The 13,193-nt window shown below is 32.7% G+C and overlaps 1 protein-coding gene across 1 annotated transcript in view; it reads left to right on the forward strand.

Moving 5' to 3' along the window:
• obe (activating signal cointegrator 1 complex subunit obelus) overlaps window positions 1-13,193 on the forward strand; it is a 231,708-nt gene that overhangs the window by 121,428 nt on the left and 97,087 nt on the right. Inside the window, exon 17 of the mRNA XM_085810960.1 lies at window positions 8,861-9,127. Within this exon, the coding sequence (XP_085667086.1) occupies window positions 8,861-9,127 (267 nt within the window). The remainder of the gene's footprint in view (window positions 1-8,860; window positions 9,128-13,193) is intronic.

A 13,193-nucleotide genomic window follows, 5' to 3' on the forward strand; every position in this document is an offset into this window, starting at 1 on the left:
AGGAAGTCCACCAAAATTACACCTTTTCTGTCCCAAAAAACAGTCGCAATCATCTTCCTTGCCGACATTGTTTGCATGCATTTCTTGGGTTTTTGGGGAGAACTTGTGTGCCCCCACTGCATTGATTGCAATTTCGTTTCACAGTTCACATGTTTCACCCATGTTTCGTCACCAGTAACGATGCGATCGAGTAAAGAGTCACCATCCTTATGGTAAGCGTCCAAAAAGTTCAACGCTGCAGCCATTCGCTGATTTTTGTGGTCCTCTGTCAAGATTTTTGGAATCCATCTTGCACAAAACTTGTGGTAACCAAGCTTTTCGCTGATGATTTCGTGCAACAAACTTCGCGAAATTTGTGGAAAACTCAAAGAAAGTTCCGTTATTGTGAAATTTCGATTTTCACGGACTTTAGCATCGACTTTTTCGAGAAGTTCGGTGGTCACTATGCTGGGTCTCCCACTTCGATCTTCGTCGTGAACATTGGTTCGGCCATTTTGAAATCTTATGACCCACTGACACACTCCACCTTCAGTGATAATGTTGTCCCCATACACTTCACGAAGCTGCCGATAGATTTCTATCGGTTTACAGTTTTTTGCAGTCAGAAACCTTATTACTGAGCGCACCTCGCAGCTCGCGGGATTTTCAATTAACGCAGACATTTCAAACCGTCACAGTATCTGAACGGAGCACAGCACGAACCTCTCACTAGCACGGCTAGATGCAGACTGAGCTGCGCAACGCTCTGACCCCAAGATGGCCGTGCTAGCCCCGCCCCTAGCGGACACAGACGGAAACGTAATCTACTTCCTGGATGGCCTACGTATAATAATAAAATAACATATCGACGAAGAAAAAAATGAAGTGTTTACTGCTAAGTAATTAACGATAATTTATTGTGTTGTTAGATTACTCACAGCGAGCTGACACACACACTACTTAAATTACAAATGCGTGTGAGTAGCTTGCGTTCAGCTACCTTCGGCTTTTGGGGGACAAGTGCACTCAGAACTTGTACGCATCCCTCGATAGCCGAATGTGGCCGAACTCATGGTCTCAGTTTTCCAATCATAGTTTTGTACAATATATTGGTGCATGCATGTGCATGCACTTTGCTTTATTATTAATTATTACTTAATTCATATTGTTACGGATTTCATAGTTATTTATTTATTTTTTTTTTTTTTATTTAGAATTGTAATTAGATTTGCTTCATGTTGCCTTAGCAATGCAGACGATTTTTGAAAAGACAGCTGCGTTGGAAGGTTAAAAATAGAACAGTGCCTGCATTTAATACCTAATAAATAAATATCTTGTAATTGCTGTTGCCATCCACAAAAATCCAGATATTTATAGATGTTTCCAGTATATTCGAGAAATTAATTATAAAGCTTATAAAAGCCAAAAACAAACAACTCATCTCAGTAGTAGCTGTAATTCTAGCGAACTGTTTGTTTACTTAATGCTGTGATTGATTTGTAGCGATTTCGCTGTGAGATAGAATTAGTTTCTCTGTTTTGAATTGATTTTTGCTAAACGTTTGACATTTTGTGATATTGTTAGAATATTTTTGAAGAAATATTTCAGCATTTTGATTTATCTCTTATGGAAAGAATAAATTTTTGTTAACTTTTTAATGTTAACCGTGTTTATTCCAGCCCTTTGTATTCAATATGTCTATATCAAAACCAAGTGGTAGTAAAATTAAACGAAAAATCGCTGACGAACATAGAATATTTCAAGTAAAAGGGGAATTAGAATATTTTTGCTGTGAAATAAAAAATAAAATAATCTGCTTGATATGTAATAATACTATTAATGTACCAAAGTTATATAATATTAAACGTCATTACGAACAACACAAATCGAAATATAACAATTACGAAGGATTAATGAGAGAAGAAAAGTTGAAAGAGCTCAAGTTAGGAGTGAAAAAGCAACAGTCCATGTTTAGTAAAGTATTGCAAGAAAGTGAAGCGGCGGTACATGCAAGCTACGTCTTGTCCGAATTGATAGCTAAACATTCGAAGCCTTTTACTGATGGTGATTTCATCAAGAAATGCCTAATGAAAGCTGGAGAAATTGTTTGTCATGGAAATGTGAGGGCTTTTCAATCAATTTCATTGTCTTGAAATACAGTTGCAGAAAGAGTTACTGATTTAGCCGCGAATTTAAGTGATCAGATCAAAGCAAAATCATCTAGTTTTGAAAGTTTCTCCATTGCCTGTGACGAGAGCACGGACATTTAGTGGCAAAGCTCAATTAGCAGTGTTTCTTCGTTCTTGTGACAAGAATTTTAACATTTTTGAGGAATTACTGGAACTAATACCGATGCCTGGTACTACCACAGGAGAAGATATATTTACTTGTGTTTTTGGACTTCTGCAGAAATACAATCTACCTTTGGCAAAATTAAATTCTGTAGCTACAGATGGCGCTCCATCAATGACCGGGAAAAACAAGGGCTTCGTAGCATTACTAAGAAGAAAACTTAGTGAAATTCACGGTTCAAACATTCATCATATGCATTGTATTATACATCAAGAAGTTCTATGCACGAAAGTAATAAATATGGAGAATGTTTTGTCATATATAAAAAAAGTTATAAATTTTATAAGATCTCGAGGTTTAAATCAGCGTCAATTCACTGCTTTCTTAAGTGAGTTAGATAGTGAATATTCGGGTTTGTCCTACTATACCGAGGTATGTTGGTTATCTTGCTCCAAGATTCTCAAACAATTCTGGGATTTGAAAGAAGAAATATGTCAGTTTTTAAAAACGAAAAATCAAGACGTAAGTTTGTTTTATGATCCAATATGGATACAAGATTTATCTTTCTTGGTTGATATAACCAAACACTTAACCGAGTTAAATTTATCGTTACAAGGAAAAGATCATATCATTACGAACATGTTTGACATAATTAAAGCATTCAAATGTCAACTAGTTCTTTGGGAAAAACAACTTAAAAATGAAGATTTGACGCACTTCCCGACGTGCAGCATGAACAAATCAAGTTTAGATGATACTTGTTCGTATCAAAAATACGCAGAAAAAATTGCAAATTTAACAACTGAATTTGAAACGAGGTTTAATGATTTTAGTTCCCTCGAAAACAATTTTTTGTTTGTTTGTTTGTTTTCTTCGATTTTCTCAATAAGTGTTGACTCAGTACCCAGCCATATACAAACGGAGGTGATCGAGATTCAATGCAACTCAAATTTGAAAGCAAAATTCATTGAAGTGGGCGTGCCTGAATTTTACAAATACTTACCAGCCAGGTGTGAAAATACTCGAAAATTCACATATGAAATTATTTCCACGTTTGGTAGCACTTATCGGTGCAAGCAGTTATTTTCAGTCATGAAAGGTAATAAGTCTCCTATTAGAAACCGTATTAATGATGCTCACCTTGGGTCAGCGTTGAAAGTTATCACTGCAAACAAAATTTCTCCCGAAATAGGAAAGATAATAGCAGAGAAGAGATGTCAAGTATCAGGACGTAAACATTAAATTTTTCTTGTTCTTTTCTATATAAATATATATATATATGTTTATTATTGTATTATTCGAAATAAATCTACGTTTCTATGAATATTGATTTTTTTTTCTTTCTTTCTTTTTTTCTTTTTTTCTTTTCTTTTTTTCTTTTTTTTTTTTTTTTTTTGCGGCCCGCCTAAAGTTAAACCTTGTTTGTTTGGCCCAAGTGTACCTATGAGTTTGACATCCCTGTTCTAAAAGGTATCAAAAAATATATATATATATATATAAAAAAAAAAAAAAAGCTTATTATTTATTTGTTTACTTTATTAAACATTTCTTTCAATGTAAGTTGTTTAATTTGCTTCATTTTATGTGATAATACTTTCTCTTTAATTCTATAGACAGACATAATTTCTTGTTCAGTTACAAAGTTCCGCTGTTCAAGTCCTATAATTCCTGTGTCGAGAATACCGACTAATTTGTCAATCACAATTTTTTCGTTTTCAATAACCTCTGTGTCACTTTCTTCACTATCTGAAGCGAATTATAATGACCAGGAATATGATTTAAATCATATCAAAGACGGAGTACATCGAGATGAAATACTACATTTAGTAAGGAATTACAAGCCAAGTAAAATAAAAACATCTGCCCTGAAGATAAGGATAGTGCTGACAGATCAACTTCCAAATCATTGCGCCCCCCCCCCATTTTATACAAATGATTTATAGTTTTTGAATTGCCAAAAGTATGTTATTAATATTCTCATGCATTTCCATTACTTTAGAATCGTAATTTATTAATCATACAAAATTCATTGAACCAGAAGTATTTTTTACTTTTAATTTATCTAAATAATGTTCTGATTTCGTTATGCACCAATGTTGAAGCCTGCAATGTTCTCTGAAACATAAAGCCTATAATATTCTAAGATTAATAAGATGTCCCTTTTTAAATAATTTGTTCAAAATGTTTGATGACAGTCTGTCTTATCACTTAATTTGAAGACATCAGTAATCTTTTTCTAAACTGATGTTTAATTTTTTATTTCATACAAATTTGTATATTTATTTCTTCAATTTGTGTACAATCCTTGAAAATGATCTCAAACTTTAAAATATGCTGGTCAAACTTTTATAAATAGAGACCATATAAAAACTAAAAATTTGTCATTTTTATCAAATTGACTTTTTGAATTTAAAAATGCCATTACGTGAATATTTTTCTTATTTAAAGCACTTTTGTAAATGGAAGTATATGTCACTAACCAATGATTGCCAAAAAATAAAGGTCACATGAAGAATTTTATGGACGTGGTGGGCAACTGGGACTGTAAATTCAAAGTTTTTTTTGGGGGGGGGTAATTGTTTTCTGTGTGTGAAACATTGGGAATACTCAACTTTTGCATATAATTGATATCTGAAAATGGGAACAAATGTTTGAAAGTAGAGTGATGTAAAAATGTTAGAAACTATATTTTAAAATACTTTTTTATCAGTACACATGATTAAGTTAATAAGGCAGTTTAAGCACTTTTAATTTTTTTTTTTTTTTTATTTGTTAGGAGTTAGCTGAATACCACATTTTTTTCCCCTCTGATAAAGAGTTTCAAAGCAGACTATCTTTCTCAATTGCCTTATCTACTTGAGTTATATGTTTTTAATTAGGATCACATTCTTCCATGATAGTCAAACATTTGTCAACATGCATGAAGGCTTCATTCATATTTTTGGATTGTGAAAGTTTTGATAATTTTATGAGTTTCTTCTTCCTCTCCTTCATTGTGTATTTCATTCAGCATTGGTGCTCAATTAAGTATTCATTTTGCAGAGGCACGGAATGAGATTCAATCAATTCATTAATATCTTCATTGTTGATCTCCAAATTTATTTCATCCATTAGGCTGTTTCATTTGTAGTAGTATCCAAATTTTCTTCAGAATTTATAAAATCACTCATCATGGGTTCATTTATTTCAGCCCATGAGTCTTCAACATTGTTTATTATACTTCATGTATTATAATTCTTCCAAAAATCTCCTGCCAGTTGCCGTGACAGCTGGTTTCGTTACTGTCTTCATATAATATCATTTATTTGTTATTGCTGCACTGAATAAATTACTGCGTGAGGCAGGTAGCATTGAGAGGATGAAACACAATATTGATTTTCGGGTATAAATTCTTTTGACCTGGAGCAATGTCTACAATTAATAATGATTTAAGTTGTAAATTTTTATTTTGAAAATATTGCTTAATTGCTGGCGACTATTAAATGAAACGTTAAATATCAGTGCAGTAACCCAAAATTTTTTATTTGATTTACAAATGATTAGAAGCAATTCTTTATCTTTCCCTTTCAGTGCTTGTGGATTTTCTTCTAGATAAATGAATGCTTTTTTATTTTATTTTGTTATGTGCTCTGCCATTAGGCACTACGTGGAAAGGGAGGGATGTACCTTGAAGGATTTCTGAAGGGAAATTGGCTCATATCCAAATTACACATGGAAGGAAACCAAAGAAATGTTCATGCAGCCAGCCCATTAGCCAAGACACAAAACCCAAAATGAACTACCAGCATACCAGCATGCAGCAGCTTTTACTACTTTGTCACTGGTTAGCGATAAACTAGCATTGCCTTCAATTTTAAATCATCAGCTGAGTTTTTATCAAGAAGCAGTGTCGGTCAGTTTTTAGAAGGCTAACGTCCAAGGGCAACTGATTCTTCCTTTCAATAAAAATGTATGGTTAGGCATTTTTTCAACCAAAAAAAAAAAAAAAAAATTCTACAATAATAAAATAAATTTTTTATAGCTCTTGTTATCTGCATTAGCTGATTTTCCAGTCAATTTAATATTATGTAAAGAATATTGCATTTTAAAGTTATCAAACCAAACATTACTTGCTCTAAAAGCCAAGTTAGATCCTTTAATCTAGTCTTCCAATCTTCATGCAAACTAAGAGTCTTAGTTTAAATAACTGAAAAACTTAGTGTGACAATGTTTTGAGGTTGCTCAACAATCCATGATGACAAAGATCTTTTCATTTCATCCATCCCTATACTGTTTCATTTGGAAACAATATTTGGAGATATATTTCCACAATTTTGGACTTATTCCTTAATTTTCAATATTGAACGTATCATACAATGGCTGATTGAAGCAAAATATTTGCTGCTTTCAGAATATCTAATTATTTCTGTCTTTGTCTTGATCATAGTTTATGGGTCCTTTATTTCTTATATCAGAACTGCTGTTTCTCCATTTATCATTTATGTTTATAAATTTATAAGGGTGAAATATTTAAATATAAACAAACAAGTTGGCAAAATACCCAACCTATCGATACAGGTTCTAATGGAAGGCTAAATCTGTTTAATACATTATATACATTTGACCAAATTCTAGGGAGATCACAATGATTCTGAGAAGTCCACTACTCTAGGAGACAATTTCAGGCTCTCATACTCCATAGAAGTGACTGCATGAAAGCAAATAATTTTTGTGATAAAAAAATATTTTTAAATGTGTGAAACAGTGAGTTGTATGGAATTAGAATGTGCAAAAGTCGAGGGCCATCAGCAGTTGAATCATAACAAAATTTGGAAGTACCCATATTACTTTACAGTTAAAATATCTGTATTTTAAAAAAATTATTAAAGTACTTGTAAGCAAATCGTCACCTCAACTTCAAAAGATTTTTTTTTTTTTTTTTTTTTTTTTTTTTTTTTTTTTACTTATTTGTTAGCTGGCAGACAGAGATGAGATATTCACCAGTGTAACTTTGATGACATAGTAACAGCCATTACTGTTCTTTATAGGTAACAACAATGACCAAAGTTTTAATTCCTGAATTCTCCAAAATGTTAACAAATATCATTTCATTTTTTTATCAGATTTCACTAACTCATCACGAAAATAAAAGATTGAAATACCAAAGTTTGTAACTCACAGAATTAGATGAAACAAAATATTCAGTAGGCTTGAGACCATAATATAAATGTTTATGCTTTTGGTAAGGTATTGCCTATTTTAACGTTGACTGCATCCCTTTCTGCTTAATAACAAAGGAATACATTTTTTAGGAGAGTGCAGACTATTTTAATAGAAAATTATTGGCAGAAACAAAGACAAAATGTATAATAAAAGAAAGAAGTTAATAATGGATTTAGATTTAATATAAAGAATGCCATTTGAGGAACATCCACAAATACCAATGATAAATCTAATGTTTTCTATAAATTGTACTCTTAATTTTTTGGGAAGTTGCCCAGCAATATTATTTCTCTTGCAATTGTCTGCTAGATACACATTAAAAACATTCATGGTCTAAATAATGTTTCACACATTTATATTTTTGCACTGTGTAACTGTCAGAAAAATCAAATGCATCAGTACATGGACCCCTGACTTAAAGGTGCTTAAGAGGTAGAAATGAAACTGAGCTAAAAGAAAGTCATAAAAGATTAGAGAAAAGAAGTTAGATGGTATGGTCAGGAAAAGTTAAAAAAAAAAAAAAAAAAAAAAAAAAAGAGCACTGATCAGCAGCAAGTAGATGGCAGAGACTGAAGAAAGTAACATATCAAATTGGGATAGAAAGAATAATCTTGATGGTGATGCTGCATCACAGAAATCATTGTACTGTCAATTTTGATTTCAAGCGAGAATATAAGAATCAAAGCATCAAAGACACATGAGCATTAAAGAATCCAAACAGCTGTTGCTGTTACAAATAAAAATGCCATTTTCTTTCACAATAGTAGCAGTAGCTGTTTGGTTCTATGATGTTTATATAATACTGTTAGAATCCTGTTTATTTCTTTGCCTGCCATTTTTTTCAGTAACAGCAACAAGAACTGTTTTGTTCTGTATTGTTTATGTAATATTGTTGGACTCATTACTTCACTTGAAAACTGAATTAACAGAACAGTAATTAAAAGATTATAAGCTCTCTGGGAAAGTGAATTAGCTTATTGATTTGTTAAAGAATAGACTCCAGAACTGTTCCCAACAGTTTGGTGAATGCTGTCAAAAGTGTGTGGTCAACTGATATGATATTTCAAAGGAAACATGTAGTAATTAACTGACTTTTTAAAATAAACAAATTCCGGGGAACTTTCCAAAGCTGTCTTATAATATAAGAAATGTGTAAGCTATTTGCTGTAAATATATGTACTTTATTTGGAATTGCATTTTCTTTTTGCTTGTTTAGAAGTCTGCATGCAGATTTGATATTATAAAATATAAATATTATTTTAGAAATGAGAATAATGATTTGCTTACTGTATTGGCTTTACTTTTCAATTTGAAGCCTATGAACATAGTTTGTGTTGGTAATTTTGTAAAATTTCTTTGATAAATAAAATAATTTTAATTTTAATAGGAAGATCATAGGCTTCAACACTACAGAAAAGAATTAATAATTGATGCAGCAAAGAAACTGTACAGAGCTCAAATGATTCGATATGATGTGGCCAATGGATTTTTAAATATCACTGACATGGGACGAACAGCTAGCCATTATTATATCAGCACTGAGACAATTCTTCGTTTCAACCAGAAGCTCTGCTTCAATGATAGAAGTTCTTATTTAACTGATAGTGAAATTTTTAAAATCATATCACAAGCTCAAGAATTTGATCAGTTGAAGGTTTGTATATTTTGATAAATTTCAGAGTAACATTAAATTTGGTCTTTGAAAAGTTTTTGTGTGTATATTAATGTATCGTTATGTTTATTTGCCAGCAAGTAATTTTTTTTCCCTCTTTGTGTTCATTTAATGGGTTGTTTTGCTTTATTGTGGGAATAAAAGGAATTCACAAAATACAAGTAACTTGCATGTAATTCAGGTGTTCCTAAAAAATATTGCGTAAATTCTTGTATGAACTTCTAAAGAAATAGTACAGAATATAAAGCTGCACTCGACAAATTGAAGATTTATACAATTTGAATTTGTAACTAAAAGGAATGCGTATTAAAACATAACTGATTAAAATTATTAGGTTTTAATGCTATGTAATGTTTTCATTATTGCTACTGTTGTTCATTAAATAGAGTTATTATGTTAATCTTGTGTACTCTTTTCAGCATGTCTTAAATTCTGTGCTCTACATTTAAAAAAAAAAAAAATTGCCACTTTCAGTCGTTTACTTTAAATTGAAGGGTCTGTATAAATTTCACTGTATGAAGGTAAGCATTTGTGAAGTTTTGTGTTAAAATTTGCACCTTTTTTTCAGTAAGAAGGTTTTATAACTCCAGTTGTTCAACTAAGGGGAGCACAATGAAATATCTCTTCTTTTGTTTTCTGATATTTTTAATTTTGTCCTCATGATGGTTTCTTTTAATTATGTTGTATTTTAACATACCAGAATGTCAAGGTATCGGGAGTTTTACCAAAGGTAGTAAGACATGGCAATTTCCTCGGTTCAACCATATTAGAACAAAAACAATTTTGTAGGAATGTTGTATTGTTAGGGGTTTTCCTAGGTATCAAACCATGCTTGAGCACAGTCATATTGTGAAAGTGGTGTGTTATATGGGAACTATCTGTTTTATTTCTTGTGGTGGAAAGTATGGGCCATTGTTAAAAGCAGCCCTAGGATATATAAGCGTAACATGTTTCTTGGAAGCTACAGTAACTAGACTTGCATACGTGAGTATATTTCACAAATAAAGTGCTTCTGAGTTTCCTGAAGGAACATCTTTTCAACCCTGTGGGTTATTCATACACTTTTGGAGATAAAGTGAGATTGGAAGTTAGGGTAACACAAAATTAGGATGCTCCTTACTTTAAAATATATTTATTTAAAATAGAATCAGTAATTAATTTTGCAGAGGCTCGTTTTAGGGTAACAGTTTCCGTCCACTTACTAAAATGGTCAACCATAACGAAAGGATACTGACTTTTATTTAACTGACTTTTGGGGAAAGGGCCCAATAAATTGACGCCTATTATTTCATTCTAAAATTCTAATTTAATACTATTTAGAAACCTGGCCGGGCGGAAATTAACATAATTATCTACCTGGCATGTCGGGCAGGACCAGGGCATATGCCTTGTTAACTTTTGCAGTTCAGGAAAATAAACTGCTTTGCATACGCGTTGGATGGTTTTCTGAATGCCACCATGAGCTGCTAGGGGTGAATCATGCAGTATATTTAATCTAAGACTAGCTGGGATGACAGGTCGAAATTCATGGTTATTATTCGAAGTTTTTGTATAAAATAACAATCCATCTATCGGTTCGTTGTGAGCTGCCCTATGTGTTATCGCCACAATATCTTGGTCACTAAAGTTTTTGGGATCTCTTAAATAATCATATATAATTTTAAATTCAGGATCTTTGCTCTGTTCGGCTATTACGATTTCACGAGAGTCTATTATTTGTGATGTGAGCATTGCCACTTTAACTGGGTTCCCATTTTCATCTGTTTTAATTCTTGACAAGGCAACTGCTGCAACATTTTCTTTTCCCGGCGTGTGTTTAATTATTAAGTTATATTCTTGTAGTTTAAGTGCCCATCTTAATAGCCTTGGGAAGAAGTTCTTCCCCGAATATAATATAGTGACCACTGCATGATCGGAATACTGGTTACTGGAGAACTCCCAAAATAGACTCGGAACTTCCATACTGCTAACAGAACTACAAGTATCTCTCTTTCAGTGGTGGAATAGTTCCTTTAATTATCAATTAAAGTACGGCTAAAATATGCCATGGGCTGTAATTTTTGGGAAAGCACCGCCCCTAAGCGTAATCCAACGCATCAGCCGCAATCTCTAAATTTTCATCATTTTCGAGAAATTTCATAACGGGCTTGTGTTAATGCTTGTTTTAATTTTTCAAAAGCAGTGTTAGCTTTAGCCGTCGAGAGGAATCTTGCTTCCTTTCATTTTAATTTTAATAGCGGTTCAGCAATAGTGGCAAAGTCATTTATAAAGGACCTGTAGTATGAACACATGCCTAGATAAGAAGATAATCTTTTTGAAGTATTTGGTGGCAGGTAGTTTTGAATGACAATTATTTTTGATTTATCTGTTTCAATTCCTTTCTGAAAAATTTTATACCCCAAAAAACGTAATTCTGTAGCTGCAAATTTGCATTTATCAACATTAACTTTTAGACTGGCCTCATTTAATAACAAAAACACCTTTCTTAAATCTTTTATATGTTGATCCAAATTATCACTGGTGATAATAATGTCATCTAAATATATAAAGGTGCTCTTCCCTAGGACAAGTCTTAAAACAATGTCCATACAACGTTGAAATGTTGCTGATGCCCTGGATAGGCCAAAGAGCATACGCAAAAATGCATAAGTGCCAGACTTAATTATGAAAGCTGGTTTGGGTACATCTTCAGGCTTTACGCCTATTTAAAAATACACAGATGTTAAATCTAATGTAGTCATATATCTTGTGGAAGTTATATTTCTCAAGATTTCTTCAGTAATGGGTAATGGGTACACCGGATATTTTGTAACATTATTTAGTTTGTGATAGTCTATTGCAAAACGCCACCTTTTCGGGTGCGTAGTTGGGTATTTGTTGTACTTTTTATAAAGAACCACTGGACTGGCATAACTACTGGAAATTGCCATGATTATCTTTTTATCTGACATATCTTTAATGTGCCATTCGATAATTTTCTGTTTAGATTTATCATACCGATATGACTTATGCATAACTGGTTGTGAACCTCCAGTGTCTATTTCATGGTGAGTCACTTGTGTAATACCGGGAATATCACTAAACAAGGTAGAAAATTCACTTACCAGTTGGCACATCTTTCCTTGTTCTTCGGCTGGCAGGTGTTAAAGATTTATTGTGCGGGGCTTCGCCTTCACTTCTGGGACTGGCTTCATGGATAACGTAAGAGATGACTGAAGAAAATCCAGTTGTGCTTCAGATGTTAAAAGAAAAAATCTATCCCCAAAATGATGCATGCTTGAAGATGTCTTACAATAAGAAGCATAATTTTTATGTGCTTGTCCTATTCCAAATATATAATGACACTTTGCCTATACAACATCTTTCCCTCTGGGTGGCTATCACCGTCGTATCATTCATACTGTAGATCTTATATCTACAAAAATATTTTTTTTTAAAGTCTTCTATCACGAAGCTACACTGAGCTCCTGTATCCAAGAGGGTGGTAGCTGGGTTGGTTGGTTGGTAACGGAGGACAGGGACGCCTGATGTCTAACAGAGGTAAACAGGCATGTGTCCCGTGCCCTCCACTAACCAGGAACAACTCCCTGGGGCCTCAAGAGGCCACCTCGGGAGCTTTTTAGGATGTTAACAAGAGCATTTACATAGCCATACAAGGGCAGATTGCATTCGTTTTACCGTTTTGACATTTGTTGTTGCAATTTGCTATGGTAATTTTGCACATTCACAATAAAATTCAAATAAAAATACAAATTAAATATACAGATACAAAAATACAGTTACAAAATAATAGGATCAAAATACAGGCTCATAGGGAAAAAAAAATAAAAATAAAATAAAATAAAATAAATAAATAAAAATAAAAAATTAAGTATTATGCATATACAGAAGAGGAAATGTTAAATACATTTGATTGTACATTATTTGAAAGGTGTCTGTAATAGGGACTTATGTAAGTTTTAGGAGTAGACTTATGTGTCTGAGAATGTGGAACTGCATGCTGACTTAGTTAGTGTATCATGCCTTGAGAGTTTTGGTTAATGAGGAG

This window comes from Stegodyphus dumicola, chromosome 2 (assembly GCF_044657685.1).
Source record: "Stegodyphus dumicola isolate Sdum_Otavi_A_Nest chromosome 2, ASM4465768v1".
Taxonomy (NCBI): domain Eukaryota; kingdom Metazoa; phylum Arthropoda; class Arachnida; order Araneae; family Eresidae; genus Stegodyphus; species Stegodyphus dumicola.